This window comes from Theropithecus gelada, chromosome 10, assembly GCF_003255815.1.
Source record: "Theropithecus gelada isolate Dixy chromosome 10, Tgel_1.0, whole genome shotgun sequence".
In the NCBI taxonomy this organism is placed as follows: Eukaryota; Metazoa; Chordata; class Mammalia; order Primates; family Cercopithecidae; genus Theropithecus; species Theropithecus gelada.
This window is the reverse complement of record NC_037678.1, coordinates 44183791-44209806: the sequence shown is the minus strand read 5'-3', so window position 1 is coordinate 44209806 and position 26016 is coordinate 44183791. Positions and strand designations below refer to the sequence as shown.

The 26016-nt window shown below is 40.6% G+C and overlaps 1 protein-coding gene across 3 annotated transcripts in view; it reads left to right on the top strand.

Annotated features, from left to right (window-relative positions):
• VAPB (VAMP associated protein B and C) overlaps positions 1-26016 on the top strand; it is a 56637-nt gene that overhangs the window by 7910 nt on the left and 22711 nt on the right. For all 3 annotated transcript variants that reach the window (XM_025398211.1, XM_025398210.1, XM_025398212.1), the window contains exon 2: positions 21696-21848. In XM_025398211.1, the coding sequence (XP_025253996.1) occupies positions 21696-21848 (153 nt within the window). The remainder of the gene's footprint in view (positions 1-21695; positions 21849-26016) is intronic.

The window sequence follows — 26016 nt, the reverse complement described above, 5'->3', positions numbered from 1 at the left end:
GGGCACATTCGCTGATACCTGTAATGTGTTTCAATTACTACACTGTTGGCATTTCAATAGGCTCCTTTAGCCTTTGCCCATCTGGGAAGTGGAGACTAGGGCAATAAATGTTTTGGGGGTAGATTGAGACTGCAGTGTTTTTCATCTTTTAGCTTGTACTTTAAGACAGTGGGATGTACCCCTAGACCATTTACCTAGATTTGAATTACTTCCTTGTGATGTGGTTTAGAGCTCTAAGTTCCTTGAGTTGTCTTGAAAGGCCAGAGAATGGAGGGGAATTGAAAATGGAACCTAAGGATTTCGGAGTGGTCATATTTGTCAGTGGTGACATATGCCCGCCAACACCCCGTTGGGTTGGGTCTGGAGTTAAAAGCAGTGGCTGACATACATTTTGCAACGTGAAGGTAAAGAAAGATAAAGAACAAACATTTCTAGAGGATAAATGCTTTAATTCCTGAAGATAGGCCACACAGTTTAGGAACTGTGGTAAGAGGTGCTTTGCCATATTTATGTTACTGTTTAATCTGTGTAACAGTCCTATGAGATGACTTAGTCAGTGGCTAGGTAACTTTCCGCTGGATGAGTCTGCAGTAGTGAATGGTGGCACAGGCAGAGCCTTTTACTTTCCCTTATACCACTATCAGCTCATTAGAGTTAACTCATAAAGGGGTTTGTTCTTGAGAGAGGGAGGCAGATAATTTAAAACCATTAATGAAGTATTAATAGCTGTCTGGACAATTTCTTGAGAACATCAATTAAGAGTTATTCTCTGTGAATTTTTTAGGAGGGATTTCTTGCCCTACTTTTTAAAAAGTTCAGACAGATGAGTCCAAAGAATGCTTTGATTTACCTTGTGAATATTCACTTTTATATCAGATTCTGATGGTTTCATGATTCTATATATTTAGAAAGCATTAGGCCAGGCATGGTGGCTCACACCTGTAATCCCAGCACTTTGGGAGGCCGAGGCAGGCAGGTCACCTGAGGTTAGGAGTTCGAGACCAGCCTGACCAACATGGAGAAACCCCGTGTCTACTAAAAATACAAAATTAGCCGGGCGTGGTAGCGCATGCCTGTAATCCCAGCTACTTGGGAGGCTGAGGCAGGAGAGAATCGCTTGAACCTGGGAGGCAGAGGTTGCCGTGAGCTGAGATCATGCCATTGCACTCCAACCTGGGCAACAAGAGCAAAACTCTGTCTCAAAAAAAAAAAAAAAATTAAAAGCATTACCTTGTGAGTAATTTGTCCTTCTGCTATCCAGTCTTTGGAAGGCAGGGCAAAGCTTGTGTGTGGTAGAGATTTCATAGGCTTGCAGGTTTGTAGAGTGGGAATTCAAGAAGTTGTAAAGGGCACTTATTAAGATAGGAATGTCTAAAATAAATGATCTTTAGCAGTGCCACCTTAAACTTTGTAAGTGGTGCTACAAAGCCTTTAGTTCTGCATGCTCCTGACCAGCCATTGTCTTGGACAGAGAAACAAATAAGGGCGAGTTAATAAATAGAGACTTCTCTCAACTATTCAAAGAGGTAAACTTAAGGTGATTAGAAAGTGCTGTTTTACTTTATATGAGGTACGCTTTGGGAAGTCATCATTTCGCAAGACGATGATATGCCAGGCATATGAATTGGATCAGAAAGGATTTAGAGACATGCATGGATGTAATGATCTCATACAGATGCTCCTCACCTTACAGCGGAGTTCCGTCCTCATAAACCTATTGTCAGTTGAAAATATTATAAGTTGCAAACATGTTTAATACAGCTTAGCCTACCCAACATCATAGCCTTGTCTACCTTGAACATACTCAGAACCCTTAAGTTAGCCTCCAGTTGGACAAAGTCATCTAGCACAAAGCCTACTGTATGATAAAATATTGAATATCTCATGTACTGCATATTACTAGCCTGGGAAGAGATCAAAATTCAAAATATGTCAAAATTGTGATGGCTTCACATCATTGTAAAATTGAAAATTGCAGGCTGGGCGTGGTGGCTCAGGCCTGTAATCCCAGCACTTTGGGAGGCCGAGGCGGGTGGATCACGAGATCAGGAGATCCAGACTATCCTGACTAACACGGTGAAACCCTGTCTCTATTAAAAATACAAAAAATTAGCTGGGCGAGGTGGCGGGCGCCTGTAGTCCCAGCTACTTGGGAGGCTGAGGCAGGAGAATGGCGTAAACCCGGGAGGCGGAGCTTGCAGTGAGCCCAGATCGCGCCTCTGCACTCCAGCCTGGGTGACAGAGTGAGACTGTCTAAAAAAAAAAAAAAAAAAAAAAAATTGCAAGCCAAACCAATCAGGGATTGTCTGTACATAATAGATGATTGTCCAAATTAGAGCTATTTTGGGTTTCTGCCCTTTGCAGATCCTTTGAGGTTTTCTTTATAGACAGATGACTCCTTCTGGGGGAATTGAACGTGACTCTGAGATTTGGTTCAGTTACCACATACTGAAAGCTTCCTGTGGGCCAGGCACTAGGTTGCACTGGGGACCTGGGAGGAAGGCTTAGCCCTTAAAGTTTCCAGCCTCTAGGTATTGGGAGACAAGGAGGGAAAATGGGGACAAGATATTTATGGCCTGCCCCTATTGAAAGCTTAGAAAAAGCTGTGTTAATTCTGCTTTGGGTGTTCGATCTCACAGGGAAGATGGCATTTCAGATATGTGACTTGGCGAGCTTATACTGTGTGCTTGCCATTTTTCTAAACGTTCATTTATTTAATTCTTAATGCAAGCCTAGGAAGTGGGGTTACAGTTATGATCCTGAAGTTATTAACCCAAGTTATGAACCTGACTGAGGGTTGGAGTTGGGATTTGAATCAAGATCTATCTGATTGCAAGGCTATGTTTTTTTTCTTTTTCTTTTTTGTCATTATGCTGGCTGTGTTTCTTCCCTTAAAAGATAAGTGGAGGTGTGACTGCCCATGGCTTTCTTATTTATTATGTTGTTAGGAAGATGAGGAGTGAGCCTAGAGAAAGAGGCTTGAAAGAGAAATGGGATAGAAAAATAAAGGAAAAGGCCGGGCGCGGTGGCTCACACCTGTAATCCCAGCAGTTTGGGAGGCTGAGGTGGGTGGATCACCTGAGGTCAGGAGTTCCAGACCAGTGTGACCAACATAGTGAAACCCCATCTCTACTAAAAATACAAAAGTTAGCCGGGCTTGGTGGTGCATGCCTGTAATGCTACGTACTTGGGAAGCTGAGGCAGGAGAATCGCTTCAACTGGGGAGGTGGAGGTTGCAGTGAGCCGAGATCGTGCCATTGCACTCCAGCCTGGGAAACAAGAGCAAAACCCTGTCTCAAAAAAAAAAGAGAAAAAGAAAGAAAAAGTGCCTTATTGTAATTGTAGTCTAATAATTGTCTCGTTGGCACCTCTTACGTAAAGTGCAGTTGCTCTGGGACATTAAAATGACTGTGACTGACTTTTAATCTTTTGCCAGCCGCAGTGGCTCATGCCTGTAATCGCAGTTTTGGGAGGCTGGGGTGAGTGGATTGCTTCAGCTCAGGAGTTTGACTCCAGCCTGGTCAACATAGTGAAACCCCTCTCTACTAAAAATGCAAAAATTAACTAGGCTTGGTGGTGTATGCCTGTAATCCCAGCTACTCAGGAGGCTGAGAGGTGGGAATCGCTTGGACCAAGGAGGGCAGAGGTTGCAGCTAGCTGAGACTGTGCCTCTGCACTCCAGCCTGGGCTAAGAGTGAGACCCTGTCTCAAAAAAAAAAAAAAAAAAATCCTTTAACAAATTCTGTGTTTCCCCCTAAGAACTTCTGTCACTTCTTATTGTGAGCTGTTTATTAGTGTCAAAAATTCTGTGCTAATGCTATCAACTGTACCTTCCCTTCCACCACCCCACTCTCTACTCCGAGTCTTTCATGTCCTCAATACCTGTCGTGCAAACTATGCATTTCTGGGTTAACTGGGTACTATTTTAGTCTTTTAGTTCCATCACTCAGCGTTTACAATATAGTAGAAAAAGGGAAGAAATGGAGTGGTACGTACTTGAGAAGTCAGTGTTATGGCCATCTCTGTTTTAGAGACAAGAGGCCTTTGCAGAGTGTGAATTTGTACCCAGGTCTTCCAGCCTCCCAAGTCTGTGTGCTTTGCATTACAAAGGGAGTCTGTGGTTCCTAAGCCTTGCTGTCACCTAGAGGCACTTGGACTAACCTGCTTAGCTTTGGTTTCCTCCTCCGTGATGTGAGGAGGGTTCAACTCAGTACCTCTAGGTGGTCCTTCCAGCTCTAAGCTTGAGAACTTAAGTTTATTTTAGCTGAAGAAGAGAGATGGAAAGCCCCTTGAGGACAGGAACCAGCTTGTGTTTCCCACAGCACCTACCAGTACTTTGTTCCCATGGGCTCCTGAATATTTAATTAGTGAAACCTCTTGTTCTGTTTGAAAGCTCACTACTAATATTAACCTTTCCTGAGTATTCTTGGACTCTGATCCAGTTTTTTCTGTATCACCTCTTATTGTACGAATTGTATGTCACTTTGATGTTTTGTTTTATTCTTTATGTGCTTCATTTACTTATTGCTTGGCTTTTGCTGCTAGAATGTAAGCTCCTATAGTTTTTTGTTTTGGTATTTCTGAGTAGTGACTAATAGACTACATTCTCTTCTTATTGTTGTTTTCTTTTCCTAGTACCCCAAAGAAGGGTACAACCCTGGACTTGGTCATCTTTTCAGTGTTTGCTATGAGCATTTGAAATAGACGCAGACATAAGAATAAAAAGAGAAATTTGCTGAAAAACCAGAGGTTTGTCCCTGTGGAGGCTTATTTGAATTCTCAGTCTGTTGGTTGAATTGATTTGTTGGCATATAAATATATCCTGATGGACTCCTCTGAAAATCTAAATTTGTGCTTCTGACCTTTGTAAAGTCAGGCAGTGCTTTACTAATTGGATGAAGGAGAGCCATGGCTTACTCTTGAGAGAATGTGCAGATGCACACAATCAAAACTTTTCATGTAATTTGCGGGCAGGAGGATCCCATCTTAGTGCATAGTTCACCCATCTTAGTGCATAGTTCACCTCTAACCTCGCTCAGAGAAAAGGTGGAAGAAACGTGAGCAGTCATCTAGAGAAATCCAGAGAACACTTGGTCGGCTCTTTTGGGTCTTTTTATTTATTATTATTTTTTAAATGAATGCTTTTGTTGCCTTTCTCTTTCAAAGCAAGATTGTTTCTTTTTCTTTCTTTACATACGTAGCACTGCCTGAGAATAGTGTTTGGCCTTTAGTCATTTTCATTAAACATCTGAGTATTGTCCCTTCCACCTTTAAAGAAGAAAAACTGTGTTGTCAGTCCTTTTTGCACTGTCTAGCTACTCCTTTCACTTTCCTTCTTATCATGGTAAGCTTCTGGAAAGCATAGTTCCCTTTTTTCTTTCTGTTCTTCATTTCTAGTCACTGCCCGGGAGCTCAGTCATTGCTTCATCACTACATCTCCCATTGCATGTTCAGTCTTCACCATATGTGTGCTCTCCCTACCATTTGACGCCTGTTGTCATCCTGCTCATTGACACACTTCTCTTGACCTCCCTAATTGCTCTCTCTGCTTTTCTTCTGCCCATGTGGCCAATTTTGCCTACTCATCATGCAGTCTGGTTGGTAGGTTACAGGTTCACCTTCTCCCCCTCTTCTCCTTTCCCTGTTTCTCTCAGATTTGCTCTCTCCGTGTCTTCCCTTTTCCCCCTTGTGGAACTTTTACCAGTACCCTTAGCTTCTAACGTCACTTATGTATGAACCCAGGCCTGACTCAAGCCCATATAAAAGACTGCAGTACTTTAAATGCAGCATGACCCAAGCTGAACTCTATACCATCTTTTCTTTTTTTCCTCCAAACCTCCCCCTTCTTACTGTCTCATTGAATGGTACCTACATTCATGCATTTGACCAACTCAGAGAGTCTATGACTCAATTCTGTCCCTTCTTCCCCATTCCCTCTATGGTTGTCCCATTTTCTCCCGCAACTGTAATAGCCTCTTAACCTGTCTTCTTGTCTAAGTCTTCTCTTTCTTTCCACCCTGATGTGGTTTTCAAAGATGCAAATCTGAGCATATCTCTTGCTTGCTTACAATCATTAAATGTCTTCCTGTTGCCAAAAATAACGTTTAAATTCTTTAACAAAACCTGGAAAATTATTTATACTTGTACTCCCTCCACATTGCCCTCCCCATCTTTCCAGCATCATCTTTCGTCATGCTTGTGTTCCAGCCTTTTAGTTCTCCTTGGCCATGGGGCTTTGGCATACTCTGTATCATGACTTACCCTGTATGTAGTCATAAAGTAACAGCTTTTAGCTGTTTCCACCACTAAAAATTAGTTGATTCCTTTTCCTCTTGTTGGTTTCACTGCTTTCCCCTGCTTACCTTTGAGGCTCAGCACGGGCTTCACTTCTTCAAGGTCACTTTCCTGACATTCTTCACTCACATTGTACCTGTTCCCCTGGCTCCCACGTGTCCCAGCGTGTTGTCATTGGCTACGTGATACATGACTCCTTTCCCCTGTTAGTCAGCAAGCCCCTTCTTTTTTTTTTTTTTCTTTTTAGATTGTGTCTCTTCTCCCCAGATCCCAGTGCCTAGCACAGTGCATGGTGCATGGCAGTTTCTCAGGGAGTTAATGGTCTCTGGGTCTAAGGCATAGGCGAGGAAGGGTTGGTGTTTAGAAGGAAGCTAGGAAAGGAGAGGCCAGGCGCAATGGCCTCACACCTGTAATCCAAGGATTTTGGGACGCCGAGGGGGGTGAATCACTTGAGGCCAGGAGTTTGAGATGAGCCTGGACAATATGGCAAAACCCTGTCTCTACTAAAAATACAGAAATTAAGCTGGTGTGGTGGTACATGCCTGTAATCCCAGCTACTTGGGAGGCTGAGGCATGAGGCTCAATTGAACCCGGGAGGTGGAAGCTGCAGTGAGTCAAGATTATGCCACTGCCCTCCAGCCGGGGTGACAGAGCAAGACTCTGTCTCAAAAACAAAAACAAAGCTGAGAAAGGAGAGGGGGGAAAAAGAGAAGACTTTCAGTGGTGAGGAGTAATGAAGCCTTTCGGCAGGGCCCATTATGTACAGCCGATTGATGTAGACACAGTGCATTTTGCTCAGAAAATATTTGAACATTTTCTACTAAATGCTGGTTACTTTTCTCTCATGTAGAAACTAAGGTTTTTATTTATCCTCCTCTTCTATTTCAGAGTCAGGACTACCTCTTAGGTGTGTGTTCTTTCACCCCATTCCTTTCCCAACACTTAACAGTATTTTGCATCGTTAGTCAGCGTATTACTGCTGTCTCAAATTTCTCTTGTACTTGATTCCTTCCTTGTGCCTACAAACATTCTTCAGTTGCCCCTTCCTAAAAAGAAATCTTGTTTTCTAGATCTTCCCCACTTAAGCAAATGCCCAGTCTTCTATCACAGCTAGTTTTGGGGAAGCTGTGAATCTCAGTTTCTGATATCTTCATCCTTCTTTCATCAGATCCCACCCCTCCACTCAAACCCTTCTTAGTTCCCCAGGTTTCTCTCTGTGATACTTGTCTTTGACTTTTCCGATGAACTTCTTTATCATCTCTTTTACCGGGTGTTGAGGTTTCTCAGGTTCTGGCTTCAGTCTTCTCAATTTAACAATTTTCTGTATGTTGCCTCATTAATAATGACTTCATCTTCCACTTCTGCACAGAAAACTTCCAAATCTGTATCTCCAAGCAGATCTTTTGATCTGTCAGCCTACTGGACATCCGTGTCTATCTGGTTATCATGAGAACACCTCAAACTCAGCATGTTCCACACTGTATTTACAGTTTACCCTCTCATCCGTACTGACTGTGGCTTCTGGCTCTTGGGAGTGGCCCTTGCACCAAGTTGGCAAACTGGAAATCCTAAACTTGTCTTTTGCTCCCCCTTTTCCATAACCTTTCACATCTACTCAGTCTGTTTAAATCAGCAACATCTCCTATGCCCTTTTGCTTCTTTGTATTCTGCTGTCATATCCTGAGTATAGGTCCTTTCCCTTCCAGACTATTGTAGTAGCACCGTGTCTCAACTTTCCGTCTCTTAATTTGTCTACCTGCTTCTCTTACCCTTCGGACTATCCTTTATACAGTTTCCAGAGATATTTTTCTAAAAATTGAAATTTGATATCATTTCTTGGTTTAAAAACATTCATTGGCTCTCTAGATCTTACGGATAGGTTCGTGCTCCAAATTCTTAGGCCAGCAGCAAAGCTCTTCAGAGTCAGGCCACGCTGCGTCTCTCCAGCCTCAGCTTCTTTCACCCCTCTCGTACCCTTTCCTCTTCAGCCATGTGATGCCCCCAGAAGTCCCTTACAGCTTTATCACACTGTACGTTTACCCAAGTTCCCTGCAGCTCAAAGTGTGCTTTGTGTTATCTGCTTCTCAGACTCCAGGGCTTGCCTCAGTGATCAGTTCCCAGTACTCCTCACCCTCCCCTTTTGATAGGATGCTTTATAGATTACCTTTCGTACAGTATTCGATGCAGTTAGAGGTAGTATACCGCCCAGGAGTTAAGAGAGTGAACCCTAGATCTGCCATCTGAGAGTCATGTGTCCTTCAGTGATGCATTTAACCTGTCTGTGCCTCAAATTCCTCCCTCTGGGGTATGTTAGGAGGATACAAATTAACACATGTAAAGTACTTAGAATAGATTGGCACTGTTAAATATGAGCTAATGTCACATTTGATAATTTTTTAAAAAGAAAAAATCATTATGGAGTCTCAGTCCTGGAAATTCTGATTCATTAATTCTGGATGGGCCCCAAGATTGTTCTGTGTGTTCTGGGTGGGAGCTGCAATGCCCTGTTTCTCTCTCCAGCTTGAGAGCCTAGCACAGCACCTGAACCATTCTCTTCATTGGTTACTTACTGAGTACCTGTAGCGTGCCAAGCATTGTTGAGAGGCCAAGATGAGAAAACTTTTACCTTATGGAGCTCATCTAATTATAGCGGGGAAGATGTACATTAAATAAAAACAGAAAATATATATGATGTGGTGTCAGGTAGTAGGTGATAAATGGGAAAAAAACAACTAAAAACAATGAAGGATAAAGGGATTTGGGAATGTATGCAATTTTAAATAGGGTGATGAGGGAAGATCATTTAAGTAGGGTGATTAGGGAAGGTCACTTACCTGAGAAGGTGATACTTGAACTGAGACCTGTATAAAATGTGTGTGTGAACTATGGAGACATTTGGGAAGAGCATTACAGACTGATGGAAGGGCAAGTGCGAGGTGGTGATGAGCTTGGTGTGTTCAAGGAGCAGCAAGGTCATTGTGCCTGCACTAGAGTGATGGAGGGGCCTGCTAGGAGGTGAGCTCAAAGAAGAGGGCGGGAGCCTTACTGGTAGGCAGGCCACAAGGGGACTTTGGATTTTGTTGTGAGATGGGAAGCCACAGAGGATTCTGAGTAGGAGTTTTTTTTTTTTTTTGGAGACAGTCTCCAGATGAAGGAGCCCTTGGCTATCCCCATTTCAGTTATTGTGATGGTGCAGGGAGTTTCTTCATCATACCCACTTCCATCTTAGAGCTAGTTTTATTTCTTCTTTTTTCTTTCTTTCTTTTTTTTTTTTTTTTTTTTGAGATGAAGTCTCACTCTGTCGCCCAGGCTAGAGTGCAGTGGTGCGATCTCGGTTCACTGCAACCTCCGTCTCCCGAGTTCAAGCAATTCTCTTCCCTCAGCCTCATGAGTAGCTGGGATTACAGGCACGCACCACCATGTCCGGCTAATTTTTTTATTTTTAGTAGACAGAATTTCACCATGTTGCCCAGGCTGGTCTTGAACTCCTGAACTCCCGAGCTCAGGCCTCCCAAAATGCTAGGATTACAGGTGTGAACCATCATGCCTGGCCAGGAGTCTTTTTTTTTTTTTTTTTTTTTTGAGAAAGAGACTGGCTCTGTTGCCCTGGCTGGAGTGCATTGATACTGTCTCACTCGGCTCACTGTAACCTCCCCATCCTGGTTCAAGCAATTCTCCTGCCTCAGCCTCCCAAGTAGCTGGGACTATAGGCGTGTGCCACCACACCTGAGTAATTTTTGTATCTTTAGTAGAGACAGGGTTTCTATATTAAATGTAGAAGAATATAGAGGAATGTAGATTAAATGTAGAGGAAGAGAGACTGCTTTTGGCCTAAGCAGTTGGGTGAGTGGTGGTTTCTTGACTGAGATGAGAAGCATTGAGTTTGAGGCAGGAGAGGGGGGACTCAAGAGTGCTGTTTGGACATAAGAAACTTGAGATGCTCAGTACACTTGCAACGAGAGATGTTAAATAGGTAGTTGAATCTGGAGCTCAGGGGAGAGGGCCAGGCTGCAGATAGAAATTTGGCAGTCAGCTTATTGTTGTGACATAGAACAGTAAGGAATAATTTCTTCTGACTAAAGAGATTTGGTAAACCTTTCCAAAAGAGAAGACATTTGAGCAAAACTTTGAAGAATGAGCATAATTTCCAAAGGCAGAGAAAGGGGAAAATAGAAAATATTTTTCATCCAAGTCTCACAGCCTTTTATCTGGCCTCTTGTTGAGTTTAAGAAGCTGCTGACCTGGTTGATAATCTCTTACCACTGGTATAGCCACTTAGGTTCTTTATTGAAAAGGAACCAGACCAGATTACACACTAACTGATAAACCACATTCTACTAGTTTCTCATTGTTCACAAATTGAAAATTCCAGTTGGATCATCGAGGTGCAGAATGCTCAGCTTGTTCTTCTCCCTTCTTCTGTGTATCTGGTGTGAATTGGGTGTGTTGATTTTGGTGTGGAGGCTTTTTCACGTGCTCTCATCTCCACTAAAGATGGAACACTTTGGGGAAGTTTTTACTTCTGTTGATACTGACTTTTTGCACTTGAACTGTTAAAACAACTACAACCACAAGAAACTGGACCCCATGCTATTTTATCACTCATACCCCTAACTTGAGCATATTGTCTGTCTTGACTCATCCTGCTTTGTGTAAAATGTGAATCATGTTTTGCCACTCTTCTAGTTAGATAGGTTTTTATTTGGAGTAGAATATTGCTTATCTTTTTGTTTATTTTTGTGATCATTGTGATCAGAAATTTTGGTCTTTCAAGTAGAGAATAATTACTAGATGTCCGCTAGTCAATGGGATAAAGAGTGCATTGAAAAAATTCAGTTTATTAAATCGTCTAAGATCCTTTTAGAACTGATACAAAATTCATCTGTGAATAATCTTCCACTGCATGATAATCTTAGTGCCGGATATAGATAGAATGTATGAAGCCTCAGCTCTTATGTACTCCTTTTAGCCATTTTTTCTATTATAAAAAAAATCTAGTGCATTAAAGAAAAGTAGTGACAGTATTTATCTTTAGATGGTCTTTAGTCTTTGAAGTTCATACAGCAGCTTTTGTCAGAATTGTAGACATGGGTGTTTGTCTTGAATTAATGAGACTACTGCAACTTTAAACATGTTTTAAGTGATAACCTTGATTTTTATAAATTATACAAGCATGACTATCAATGTTGATTTGTCAGTTTTCAACAACTTTACAAGTCTGAACAAGTAGAAAATTATTTCAAAAGAACCTTGTTTGGATCTCACATAAACTACAGGTAGCTTTCTGTATATGAAAAAAATTTTAAGTACAGAAAAATACAGATAATACAAATACCCCAATATGGAGTAGCTAAATGTTAATAATTTGTTAGAAGACTTGTTTTAAATCTTTCTTTAATAAGTAAAACTTCACTAATAATTTATGACATGTCTGTACTCCATATCTGCTGATTCATACTCCCTCCATTTTTTTTCTTTTTTTTTAACTCTGCAGAGGAATTTAATGTGAACTATTTCCATTTTTTTCTAGATCACTTAATGTAGTGTCATGGTGTATGGATGACTTAACATGTTTTTGAGACCCATCAATTGTTGAAATATAGATCTAGTTCATTCTTTTAAAGAGTTGTATAGTATTCCTTCATGAAATTTTAGCATTTTTATTGTAAGATAATTCTTTATATATTTTGAATTCTAGTCACTTATCTGTTATATAAACTGTAAATATCTTAGTTTTCCAGGCTGTTCCTTACTGTCTAACTTTATATTTTTTCAGGTAGCTTTCCTGAGTTTGATCTGAGGAATTATTAAACTACAATAGCATGCCTTCCGGTTTAGTTTTCCCACCCGTGGAGTTGGTGGCCTGGGTTTTGTTTCTTTCTGCTCTGAAAGAGCTAGGAAAATAGTGAATTGAGCAAGCAGCCTGCAAGGCTGGTATAGTCTATTTCAATCAAGCTGGCTTCTGGTGTGCCTTTGATGGCATCATCGGTGAGAGTTCTTGGTGTTGATTTCTCTTGCTGCAATAACAGGTGTGATGTTTCTCAGTAGCTGACTGGCTCCCGAGGATACCAGGAGGATACTTTATTAATTTAAAACACTTTGCATTCTAAGAGTTCTTCAGGAAAGTTATGTGTCTATGGGTAGGGTTCTTTTTATGTGGTTATTTCAAAATAAGAGCTATACAATTAGGCTTTCTGCTGGAATATTGGAATATAATGCCTGTCATTTAAACACATTGGTTGCAAAGCTTTAAAGCTTTATTTTTGTTTCTAAAGCATTGATTTAATGTGTGAGCTGACAATTCAATCAAGAAAATAGATTTTTAAGAAAACTTCTCTGCTGTCCTTATTCTTGAGTTCATGGTTATTTAAGAGCTCACTCTCTTTGAATATCTGTTAGTATGGTGTCTTTCATTTTTTAGGGAGGGGGCAACTTAAAAAAAAAAATCACCATACAATAATTATGATGAAAGCATTATTGACACAGTGAGCATTTTTAATACCTTCAACCTATATATAAGCAGCACAGATTTAGAATGATTTCAGATCCAGGTTTTGAAGTAGGTGTTTGTTTACAGGAAATGCAGCAGAATCAGAGTACAATGACCTCTGAGGAAGTCTCCTATTCATGCTGCATACATTTTTACTGTGTTTGTGGCACTGTTCTAGTTCGGAGGATCTGGTGATGAATAGGATAGACACCCCGCCCCGCCCCCCACTCCATGTGGAAACAGGAAAGGAACAAACAAAATATGTCCTATGCAGAAGATGAAAAGGGTGTAATGCTAGAACGGGAGCAGCAGTCGTCTCGGTATTTATTCACCCAGAGCCTGGATATGCATACAGTGGGTGCATGGAGGAAGAATACAGCCATTGTGTGAAGTAGATGGAAGCATGGCATGGCTGTTTGTTCATTCAGCAAATATATTTATTGAGCATCTGTTCTGTGCCTGCAAGTGTTCTAGGTGCTGATGATCAGTAATGAACAAGAGGGACGAAAAAGTCTGTGTTGGTGGAGTTTCCATTCTAGAAGGGGAAGATTGATTTACATAAACAAGGAAAGAAATAACGTGGGGATTGGTGCACTGCAGATGGGTATGGACAGCAGAAAGCAATAGGATACTTTTTAATGAAAATAGACTGTCAAAGGGTAAAATTTAAAGATATTAATAAGATACGCAACAGATTTTACTTTAGAGTGTCTGTGTCCCTCCATTTTAGTGTATTTTCCCCACATACAGTCTTCTGTATTGAAACCTCAAGCACACTTTTATTGTCTTAACAAAATCCATCAAAAGTCACAGGCTTCTGGAGACAGATTATTACCTTCCCAGAAGGTAATCTTTTTAGAGCTGAAATGAAATATGGTAACTGGTTTTTTGGAGAGACTGTGAAAAGGAGAGATGCTGTACCTAATTTGTGTTTTCAAGAGTATAAAATAATACAGCTTTTTTTATGCAGAGTGAAAAAAACTGTTGTGAAGCTATTAACTCTAAACTTATATCTAGAAAGCTGAGACCTGATAGATTATATATCAAATTGGTATAGAACTTATTTAGTAACATATAGGTTGAGTTTCAAAGTATTGTAGCTACATCAGAAGATAAATTACAAAGGAAGGATATGTATTTGTGAAACCAGAATTTCATGAACTCTAGAAGAGGAGCAATCATTTTGCACAACAAAGAATCTTTATTCATATATATACACACACACAAAATACAGATTTTCAAAATCTCAATAATATTTAATGTTAGAAATGTTAAGGGGGATACAACTGAAAGTGAATTAATATAAAAGACCAAATACTTTTTCCTCTTCCTTTTTTTAAAAAAAAACATAGTTTAGAACAGTTTTAGGTTCACATGAAAACTGAGCAGAAAGTATGCACAGAGTTCTCATGTAGCTCCTACCCCACACAGGCATAATAGCCCCCTCCACTGGCAACATCCTACACTGAATGGTACATTGTAGGTTACCATTGGTGAACCTACATTGACACGTCATTGTTAGCCAGAGTCCGTAGTCTGCATTAGTATTCATTTCTAGTGTTGTACATTCTGTGGGTTCTGACAGTGTATAATGACATATATCCACCATTATAGTATCAGAATAGTTTCACTGTTCTAAAAATGCTCTATGCTCCTCCTGTTCTTTCCTCCCTTAAGTTCTATCAGCACCTTATTTTATTTTCTTATTTTTATTTTTTGAGACAGAGTCTTGCTCCATCACCCAGGCTGGAGGGCAGTGGGGCGATCTTGGCTCACTGCAACCTTCACCTCCTGAGTTCAAACTATTCTCCTGCCTCAGCCCCCTGAGTCGCTGGGATTACAGGTGTGTGCCCCCACACCCAGCCAATTTTTGTAGTTAAAGATGGGGTTTCACCATATTGGCCAGGCTGTTCTCAAACTCCTGACCTCAAGTGATCCGCGCCCCCACTCAGCCTCCCAAAGTGCTAGATTACAGGCGTGAGCCACCACTCCTGGCCAGCACCTTATCTTTTTATTGTCTCTATAGTTTTGCCTTTTCCAGAATGTCATAGAGTAAAAATCATACAGTATGCTACCTTTTCATACTGACTGCTTTCACTCAGGAATATGCATTTAAGGCTCCTCCGTGTCTTTTCATGGCTTTGATAGCTCATTTCTTTTTAGCACTGAGCACTGTTTCAGTGTCCGGATATACCACAGTTTATTTTATCCACTCACAAAATGCTTCCGCATTTTGGCAGTTATGAATAAAGCTGCTATAAACATCCATGTGCAGGTTTTTGTGTGGATATAAGTTTTCCACTTACTTGGGTAAATACCAAGGAGGGTAATTGCTGGATTGTATGGTAAGAATATGTTTAGTTTTGTAAGAAACTGCTAAATGGTCTTTCAGAGTGGCTGTGCCCCATTTTTCATTCCTACCAGCAGTGAATGAGAGTTCCTGTTGTTCCATATCCTCGCCAACACTTGGTATTGGTAGTATTTTAGAATTTGGCCATTCTAAAACCTAACAGTAAGAGAATGAACAAATGTGTAATAGTATCTCATTGGACGTCTTTTCTTTTTTTGTTTTTCTGAGATGGAGTCTTACTCTGTCGCCCAGGCTGAAGTGCAGTGGCACAATCTTGGCTCACTGCAACCTCTGCCTCCTGGGTTCAAGTGATCCTCCTGCCTCAGCCTCCCCAGTAGCTGGGACTACAGACATGGGCCACCACACTTGGCTAATTTTTGTATTTTCAGTAGAGACAGGGTTTCACCATGTTAGCCAAGCTGGTCTTGAATTCCTGACCTCAGCTGATCCACCTGCCTCAGCCTCCTGATGACAGGCGTGAGCCACCGCACCTGACCAGACATGTTTTCATATGTTTATTTGCTCTCTGTACATTTTTGGTGAGGTGGCTGTTCAGATCTTTTGCCTATTTTATTTTATTTTGTTATTTTACTGTTATTTTATTTTATTTTTTTGAGATGGAGTCTCTTTGGTTCTGTCGCCCAGGCTGGAGTGCAGTGGCGTGATCTCAGCACATTGGAAGCTCTGCCTCCTGGGTTCACACCATTCTTCTGCCTCAGCTTCCTGAGTAGCTGGGACTACTCAGCCCGTCCCCACGCCCAGCTAGTTTTTTGTATTTTTAGTAGAGACGGGGTTTCACCGTGTTAGCCAGGATGGTCTTGATCTCCTGACCTCGTGATCTGCCTGCCATGGCCTCCCAAAGTGCTGGGATTACAGGCGTGAGCCACCGTACCTGGTCTTCATTTTCATATTATTGAGTTTTAAGAGTTCTGTGTATATTTTGGTTGACAGTATTTTATTCGGATATGTTTTTAGCAAATATTTTCTCCTGGCTTGTGGCTTGCTTGTCTTCTGCAGAACAGATGTTTTTATTTTTAATGAAGTCTAGCTTATCAGTTATTTTTTTCATGGATTTTGTTTTGGTGTTGTAAGTAGAGTCACCTCCAAATCCAAGGCCATCTAGATTTTATTGTCATCCTCTAGGAATTTTATAGTTTGGTGTCTAAATATATTTTAGCCTTTATTTTCTCATAGAATTGCTGAGTTAAAAGTAAAATTGTGGCCGGGCGCAGTGGCTCACACCTCTAATCCCAGCATTTTGGGATGCCAAGATGGGTGGATCACTGGAAATCAGGAGTTTGAGACCACCCTAGCCAATGTAGTAAAACTCCGTCTCTGTTAAAAATACAACAATTAGCCAGGTGTGGTGGCATGTGCCTCTGGTCCCAGCTACTTGGGAGGTTGAGGCATGAGAATCGCTTGAACCCGGGAGGTGAAGGTTGCAGTGAGCCGAGATGTGCCACTGTACTCCAGCCTGTGTGACAGAGCGAGACTCTGTCTCAAAAAAAAAAAACAAAAGGTAAACTTGTATATTTACTCCTTAAAAACATCTATCTTGCCATTTAGTAGATAGGATGTTATGCAGTTCTTGAGGTAATACACAGATAGGTAAGGCCTAGATTGAATTTTCAGTTCATTGGGAATTTTCATTGTTACTTTTTATAATTTGATGGGACATGAACTTTTAAATTATTCTTTTGTAAAAAGGTAGTATTTACATTTCCTGAAAGGAAGGATTTTAATTTTTCTTCCATGGGTCTTGAATGAATAATTACAGAAAAGCATTTAAATCATATGTAGATCAGGAGACTGTTTAAAGATTTAATGGAATACTTTTCCCACAAAATGCTCTTAGGTTTCCTGACAAGTTTATTCAGCCATTTTTTTATGACATTTTCAACACCTGGAACCTGACCTCTTAATGTTGTTCTGGAATGTGACTGTCTTCTTTGACCTTTAAACCAGAACTTTGTACATCTTAAGGCCCAATTTTTGTAACTAAGAGTAAAAAGCAACTATTTCTTCTTTCACTTTTAATGGTATGCAAGTTTTTGCTGGTATTGTAGTATTTGCCTTCTAAAACAGGTCAATTCTAGCCCCTGTTACTGTCTTACTCTTACCTCTTATTTCCTTAAACACAATTTAAAATGACAAAAATCCAAGCACAGTGGGTCCTGGGGGAAGGTAGAGGAAATAAATTATACTATGTTTAGCTTTATCTAAATACATTTTAGAGCATGTCAAGGAATTCATTTTCAGTTAGTGCTGTTTCATAAGCATCTTCAACAAACTCACACAAATGTTCACAGGTGAGTATATGCATAATCTAGGATGTAAAGGGCGTTGTTTACATTATTAAAAAAGAGTAACAGTTTCAAAGAGTATTGCCAATTTCTCCCAAATTCATGTTTTTTCAATTTTTTAACCTCCCATTTCACATTTTAGATGCTTAGTTCCTAGTTTTGCAGACATTATCTGAAATAAGGAATAGAAGATTAAAAATGATTTAAAGTATATGCTGTGGTTCTAGAGGCACATCATTTTTTTATCTCTAAAAAGGAAAAATTCTAAGTTTAGAAGGAGATTTCATTTGTAAAATTGACTCTGTACTTTATAAGTAGTGTTTAAATTCATTGGTGATAAATATGCATGTTGGTATAGTAAAATCCCATGTTTTACATAATGCTTTAATGGAAATGGCAGTTTTATGAAATGAAAGTGACTAGTAAAAATCTGAATGATGCTCATAAGCTTTTACATCATTTTTATTGAGGGTTTTGTGTATACTAATCCATTAATACAGGGGAAAAGGAGAACACTAACATAGTTTATTTCCTATAATTATTCAAATCGAATATAATTTATTTTCAATAAAATTCTTGGAGTAAATTGACCAGAGTAGGGAGAGGAAGGTTGGCCTGTTCTTACAAACTATCTTGGTTTTTACCTATGGGACTTTGTTGTTTTACCAATGATGTTGTTTCATTGCATATATTTTCGGTATAGTTCCCTCCAGATTTTTACAAATAAAAGCCCGTGAAAGGCCAAGAAATCCCAAGCATGTAAAGACCTAGTATTGCGGAGGGAGAAATCTGGGATGTTTATTTTATCCTGTTTATTATTACAGATATTGCTTGTCTTTTAACAATTTAGACTTCCTTTTATGTGATTTATGTAAGTTGAAGCACCATTAAGATTGCTGTGTAACAGCAATTAATTGTGATGCAATGGATTAACCTGGGGAAATTTTTAAAAACAGTTAAATATTTACATTTACATTTGGCTTATTTTTGTAGAGTACTTTGAAGAAGAGGTCAGTGTAAGAAATAAACAAATACTTAAATTTGGGATCCTCACACCCCAACTTCATAAGGGGGAGAGGAGGGAAGGAAGAGACTAGAAACTGAATTGGAAACTAGCAGGTATTCTGGATTTCATCACAGTGGAATCTTGCCAGCATCCTGATTTGCTGCTCTCACTATACTTCAAACCATTTTAGAAAAAAAGGTCTATGTATTTTTGGATGTTTTGGGGGCCATTGTGAATTCTTGGCATTCTGCTCTGAAGATACTTCCATGTTTTTGAGGCAGAATCTTGTTGAAACTAGTCACTTTAAGCTTTGATTAAGCTTTGATTTTAGAACGCTTTGTGGCCTGAGAGTTTCTGAATCACATTCAAACTGGCGTTGAGTATCTGTCATCCTTAGGCTTTATATTTGAAAGCTCACCCTAATTTCAGGTGTCTCTTTATGTCGTGCACATTTTTGTCCACTTTTTTCTCCCTTCCCCCAGTGTTGCGGTGCTGCTGTGCTTATGCGGAGTTCTTCTGAGTTGCAGTTTTTAGGTGAGGGTCAGGGAGTGCATGTACATGGTGATTTGCTTGTGCCCTCATAGATTTGTGTGTCCTTTATGCCTGTCTGTGTGTGTGTTTTATTGCTGCTTTGACCCTAGAAAATCAGAGCTTGCATAGCTAGTCTTTTCCCCCCTACTCTGTGAGTGCTGAAGTGGTCCCTTCCTTAAGCAAGCAGAGAGACTTACTAGGAGGACAGCTTTTTCTCCATCTTTATTATGAGTCAGACTGCCTGTGTTGGAGAGTGGAAAAGGGTAGTCACGGAGAGTGCTGCCTCTATAATCTCCCCAGCACTGCTTCAGCACCAAGTGTCCTGTTTCTCCCTTTATGCCAAGAACTTGATGAAAGGATGGAGCAGCGTCAGCATCTGGCTCTCCCTTACTGTAGCTGAAAATCCTTTTGGGCCACAGGTACCTGGCCTCCTTTGTACTCTTAGTTTTCAATGGGGAGCTGACTTAGAGTGTAGTTAGTGATAGAGTTGTTTGTGATAGAAAGGTAAGCAAATGGAGAAATTCTCATGGAGTGTTGCATCTGTGAAGATGTCACTGCTCGTGGAATGAGAATAGTGTTTGCAATAATAATTCACAAAACAATAGATGATGCAGTAGTATAGTCAGTTCTGCTGTAATGCATTCCTGGAATCACCACACTATACTGAATAGCTCAGTAAAAACCACAGGGCTTATGAGGGAAGTGTGGTTAGGAGCACAGCACTCAAAGCCTTTGTTGGTGACGCATGCACAAAGATAGGGTGCTGGTAAAACCACAAATGCTACAGCAGATATGGCATTTTTCTTGAAAAAGACCCAAAGTTTGTCTGTGGATATGGACATCAGAAGAGTTGTTTTCTTGAAGTAAGGAGGATTACCTGAAATCATATGGAAAGTTGTAATACCAGGTGTGGATAGGTGTGGCTCATTACCCACAAGGTGAACTGAGGTATCCCGTAGGTGGTTGAGGTGTGTGTGCTTGTAAGTTTTCTGTATTTCTTTGCAGTTGGGTTCAGCAAGGAGCAGTTTTCTGTGTTCCCCTAGTGTTGATAGCAGACAAAATCATGCAGAAACAAATATGAAAATTGTTTATGCCCAGAATATCCCTCTAATATGCACATGAGTAATGTTGGCTCAAATTTATGTTTTCAGAATAAGCCTCATAGCAGAACTGGCTGTCGTTTGATTTTGGGATTAAGTCCCATTTCCTTCCTTCCTTATCACCATTTTTGATTTCTTAATTTGTATTAAGGTAAGCCCGTATCAGATTGATTTTTTTTTTCATGCCCTGAGCATCTCAAGAGTAGAGACACCAGCCTGAGATTTTAATTTTGCTGGAGATAATCCACACACAGGTGGTTTTCTTCTAGGTGAATATGTGGATTGAGACCTTTATTCCATGCAGCCACGGTGCTGGGGCTACAGAGATGGGTAAGGCATAATCCTTGTCCTTAGGAGCTTCGAGTCTCATCGAGAAGTTTTTCAGAACATACATTTGAATGACTTTGTTAGGTCAACATTACGTATTTGTTTGTGAACACACAAGCACACACCCTTTCCCCACCTTCACTTCTGGTTTCCTTGCAAATGTAAAGACCAGAGTAAAGAACTTGCCTAGAGGAAACACAGAAATACTTACGTACAGGTGAAAAATATGTAAATTTGAAAAGGTGTTGAAAAGGACCTCAGTTTTTGTAGCCACCTGACTAATAAACACAGAGATCACATGTCCACCATAGAGGGGTAAATGCAGAAAAGCAACTTTCAGAGTAATAGGAATAGTATTATTTCATTATTTGTTAGCCCCCATCCCTTGCACATGTGTGCATGTATATTGTTTGTGTAAACATAGATGATGTGGAAAGATCTCCCATGTTGTTAATATTAGTTATCTCAGGGGACAAAGGAAAGCTTATTCCTGTTTATACATCTTTTATTGTTTGGTTTAAGAAGCATGTTTTACTTTTTTAATTAAAAAAATCTAATAAAGTAGGAAGTGAATAAATAATAGTAATAAAAAGTATCTTCAGGCCACTGAGCCTGTTTGAACCCTCCCGGTAGCCTCAGTAGTTAATACTGTCTGTAATGTTTCAGGTGTGGACTGCCCAGCAGGACTCTGAACTTCTTGCTATAGCCTAAGGTGATACAAAGTTTTCTGTGGCAACACTATAATGTTGAGAGTTTCTGTGTTTATAGACCATTAACACCTCAAAGTCTTTCTTCTATCTGCTCCTCTTGGCACACTGTGCTTTAGATAATCATTTTGGACTGAGTTTAGTCCTTTGTGCTCTCCCTGTTAGATTTCATATTGTTATTGTGGAAACCAGTATTTAGCATGGGTAAGAACTGGCCTTAGATGCAAGCCATCTGGTTACAGATCCTCACTACCACTATCATGAAAACTTGGACAAGTAACTTGTCCCCCCAAGCCTCAGTTTTCTCATTTACAAAACAGCAATTATCATAAAGTTGTGAGGGTTCAGTGAGATGCTGTATGTTAGAATACTTACACTAGGTACCTAGTGAAATAGTGGGAACATGGTAAATATTAGACGTTACTGGTAGTACATTAACCTCAGCTCATCTCTTTCATCCATTGGCATGTTAATGAGATAATTGTGGATCTCAAATCTTCCCTTAACTGTATTTATAGCTCTCCTTTCCACAAACCTTCTCAACTTTCCTCATGAGACCCCCAATCAGTCTCTGTCTCATTCTACAGGTCCCTTCACTGATGTTGTCACCACCAACCTGAAGCTTGGCAATCCGACGGACCGAAATGTGTGTTTTAAGGTGAAGACTACAGCGCCACGTAGGTACTGTGTGAGGCCCAACAGTGGAATCATTGATGCAGGGGCCTCAATTAATGTATCTGGTAAGTCCGGAGATGAGGCCTGGAGGGTGGACTCAAAAGGCCCCTGGACAGTAGATTTTCTTAAAGTTTATTTGCAGTGTAGCAAAAGAAGAAGATAGACTTCTCTCCACCCCCCCCCCCCCCCACCCCACCCCACAATCCTCCACCCCACAATCCTCCACCCCCGATCAGAAAGCTGGGTCCCAGTCACCTGTTTTTCATAATTAATGCCTCCTTGTTTCAATGCTTACAGCCCCTTTGCACCTCAATAGTTAGAGCAAAACTGAAGTGATAACTTTAGACCTCACTTCAGAATGAGTTTTGTTTTCACTCCCTTGAAATTAAATCTGCCCTTTGGCAATAAATATAAAAGGGCTAAACAAACTTAATTTTACTTTGTGGGAGAAAGCTAAATGGAGTTATTTTCTTACTTAAGCTAAATGATTTCTGACATTAAGCTCATGCCATTTCCAATGATTGGCCACTGCACTTTACTGATTGTGGAACGCCAAGGGAGATGAGGGCTGAGGAAATTGGAATATACTCGAGGGTGTCAGTTTGGTGCATGTCTGATGGCTTTCCCTTCTGTCTGCGAGTGCATATATTTTCCAAAATCCAGCTTTTGAAAAGATGCTGGGAAAGTGCCCAAATTGAGAATTGGATTTCGGAGTTAAGGAGATGTCAGTGATGGGTTGGAGTTTAAATGCATTTTAGAAATGGAATAAACTTTCAGCTCATTAGAACTTCTCCAGCCAAGAAGGAGCTATGGGGGAGTGTGTGTTTATCCTGTAAATGTCAGGTGACTCACTGTCACAGGGGCTTCTGCATCAATAGAAGCTACTGCTCGTTTGAAGGGAGTACCTCTCTGGCTTTTTCCATGATAGATTTTGATTGTGATACTTTTGGCTATTCATTTGACACCTAAAAAAAATGACTCACCTCTCCGGAAAGATATAAGGTGTTTCATTATCTGATCATTTCTGCAAACTCTTATTCCCTGCATCTGTTGGTCTCTCTCATTATGGTGCACCCATGCCAGCTCTCCCCCTGTGCTTCTCTGAGTCTGCAAGACCTGATCTGGACTCTCGAATCAGGTTATTATCTTGAAGTCAGGAGGGTGGAAGCTGGCATTGATTGAGTGACTTCTGTGTGCTGGACCTGCACATGTGCTATCTCATGTCATTTCTCTTACCTGCCCTGTGAGGGATGCGTTTTTACCTCCATTTTACTAAGAAGTAGACTGGCGGTCATAGGATCATGAAGCTAGCAAGTGACAGAGCCAAGATGTGGATCATTCTGACTGGCTCTGAAGCCCATGCTCTTTGAACTGCAGCGCAGCACTCTGGAGAAAGGAAGGGACTGGGATTTTGGCATTTTCATATCCTCTGGATCCGTATGGTTTAAATTTTTCTGTTGACATCAAGGGCAGCTGAAATCTTTTATTCCCCTGTTTTATCTACTTTCCCCCCTCGATTTCCATGCCCGTATCAAATTTGAGCAAGTTTGTCAGTAGATGAAAATTACCAATTTTCACAGTAAGAACAGGGAACGCAGCATGGTTTTCTGAATAAAAGAATCTCAGTAGGTAGTTGTACAATGTTAGTGTGTTTTCTGATATAAAATATAAATATGTATGGGTGGGTGTAGGTGTATGTCTCTGTCTCTCTTTTTTTTTTTTTTTTTTTTAGACAGAGTCTCACTTTGTTGCCCAGGCTGGAGTGCAGTGGTGCCATCTTGGCCCACTGCAACCTCCCAGATTCAAGCAATTCTCATGTCTCAGCCTCCCGAGTAGCTAGGATTACAGGTGTGTGCCACCACACCTGGTAATTTTTGTATTTTTAGTAGAGACAAGGTTTCACCATGTTGGCTAGGCTGGCCTCAAACTCCTGACCTCATGTGATCTGCCCATCTCGGCCTCCCAAAATGCTGGGATTACATGCTTGAGCTGCTGCGCCCGGCATCTCTGTCTCTCTTTCAGGAAGATCCATTGTTTCCCCATCATAGGAATTTTTAAAAAGCAAAAGCAAACTCTGCCTTTGTTCTGATCTATGATTGCTTACACAAGGAAGACCAAGACTTTGTGGTTGTGGCCTTCCTTTGGCAGATGAAGTAAGGCATAGAGTGTGACATAGTCATCAAGGGTCACGTGGATGGTCATGGCAGCACTGCTATTTGAAGCTGGTGGCTTGGCTCCTGATCCAGTGCTGTTTCTGTCATACTAAACTGCCTCAGTAGTGTTAGAGGATTACCCCACTTATGAATGAATATAAAAAGTACCATCATTCTCAAAGTTTAATATATTTGGGGGAAAAAGTAGTTGAATAATAAAATGTCCATGTGTCTGTAGACTTTCTTCCTAGATGAGACAAGATCATATCTGCACCTTAGAAAAGGGTTCCTTTGTTATTATTTGGTATTTATCCCAGTGCTTGAGGGGAACCAAGGTGAAGCCAGATATCATTGCATTTCTAGGACAGCCTTGCAAGTCAGCAAAGGAGACCAGCCCCATTTGCTGCAGTTGTATCGCTAAGGGACTACTGCATCATTTATTAGACGTGCATAGCTTGGGATAAAAAGCACTGCCTTTTTCCAGGAGTCCTCTTGATATTAATACAGCTACATGATGACATCTTGGTGAGTCAGTAGAGTCCTCAGGAGGAGGAGGATACCAGTGGACAGGCAGTGCAGATTATCCAAAAGCCAGCCTCCCCTTTTCCCCGGATGTGCACATGGCCAAGCTTGGTTTTACCCACTCTCTGTTTGAGGTTAGGAAACCTGAACAGGAAGACCAGTTATGCTGTTTAACCAGCTGGCTGAATTTTGACCAACCTATTAACCTTTCTAGGTTCTTGTTTTCTCACTTGTAAGGCAGGGAGAATAGTGTCTACCTTACAGAATGTTTACAAATACTGCAGAATCGACAGCATGGTACAAGAGTGGTACATTTATACATTGTTCTTCTTCTAGCTTTGACAAAAACCGGCTAGTTTTTGAAGAAGGTGGATTGCATAATACTTGAATTGACTGTTTAGAAATAAATCAACCCCTACATTTTGTTTATTTATGGACCTGTCCTAATTTTAAGAAGAAATTTGTATTTTCTCTTCCTTGTATAATATTCATTTGTTTTATAGTGAAAAGTTGCCAGTACATTTTCAGATATAATCTTTAAAAAGGTGGCCACCAAATCAACTTAAAATACTGCTAGCATTGCCCTGCCCACCACCCAGAGTGGGCAGGGCATACCTAAGAAGGACATGACCAGTGCGCTTTTCCCATTTCTGAAAACCCTTGGGATGCACTAGCCATTCGGGAAGGCTATAAATCATTATTTTAAAGAGAAGAGGGACGGAGGGGGAAGGAAAGAAAGAGAGGAGGGAAGCAGGAAGGTGGGAAGGGAGGGAGGGTTGATGTCTGCCCATGGAGCTGGCACCTGTGCTGGCCAGAGGGATCAAGGTTTTGAAGGCACACAGGTCCAGATTGTGACATGGAAAGCCAGATGTCTTTGAGACATACCCTGTGAAGTTCTTCTTACCTTTTCACATTACCCTCATATTCAAGGGACCTTACATTGTGCTTCAAAAGTTCAGGCTCTGACCTATCATGCTATTTTCTTCAAAACATGGCAGATCACTTATTGGGTCCTTAAAAAAACTCCCTTTTATAAACTTACGTGGTAAAGTAAGAGTGGACACAGGCATAACCTAAACTTTTTGTGTCAGTGGTTTATAATGTGTGGGCTTTACCAAAGAGTTGCTTTAAGATATGGTCCCCTGGACCTATGAATTGAATCCTTTTCTTTGTCCTTTCCATAGGTGCTTGTCTTATCTCATTTTTATTGTAGCCCCTTCTGGGGTTTATGCTTGTTGGATGAGACAGCATGGTAGGTAGGGGGTGCGGGGGGCTTTCTCTTTGCATTCACTGACCCAGAATTGCTGTGGTTTTGGCCCCTTGCTCCATGATACATACTATCAACTAGAGATGGTTTTGAATTATTTAATCTGGACCTCAGCAAAATAGGTACACTTAAATAAGGATTGGAGAACGGGACGTTGGATATTTTTCCTCCTGAGATTTCAAATGTAAGGAATAAAGAACTTTTTGAATTAATGAATTGTTTTGAGGCAGTGGGGGATCTTCCCAGTTGTTCTAGCTTTACAAAATTAAATCTATTTTCTGAACTGTATGG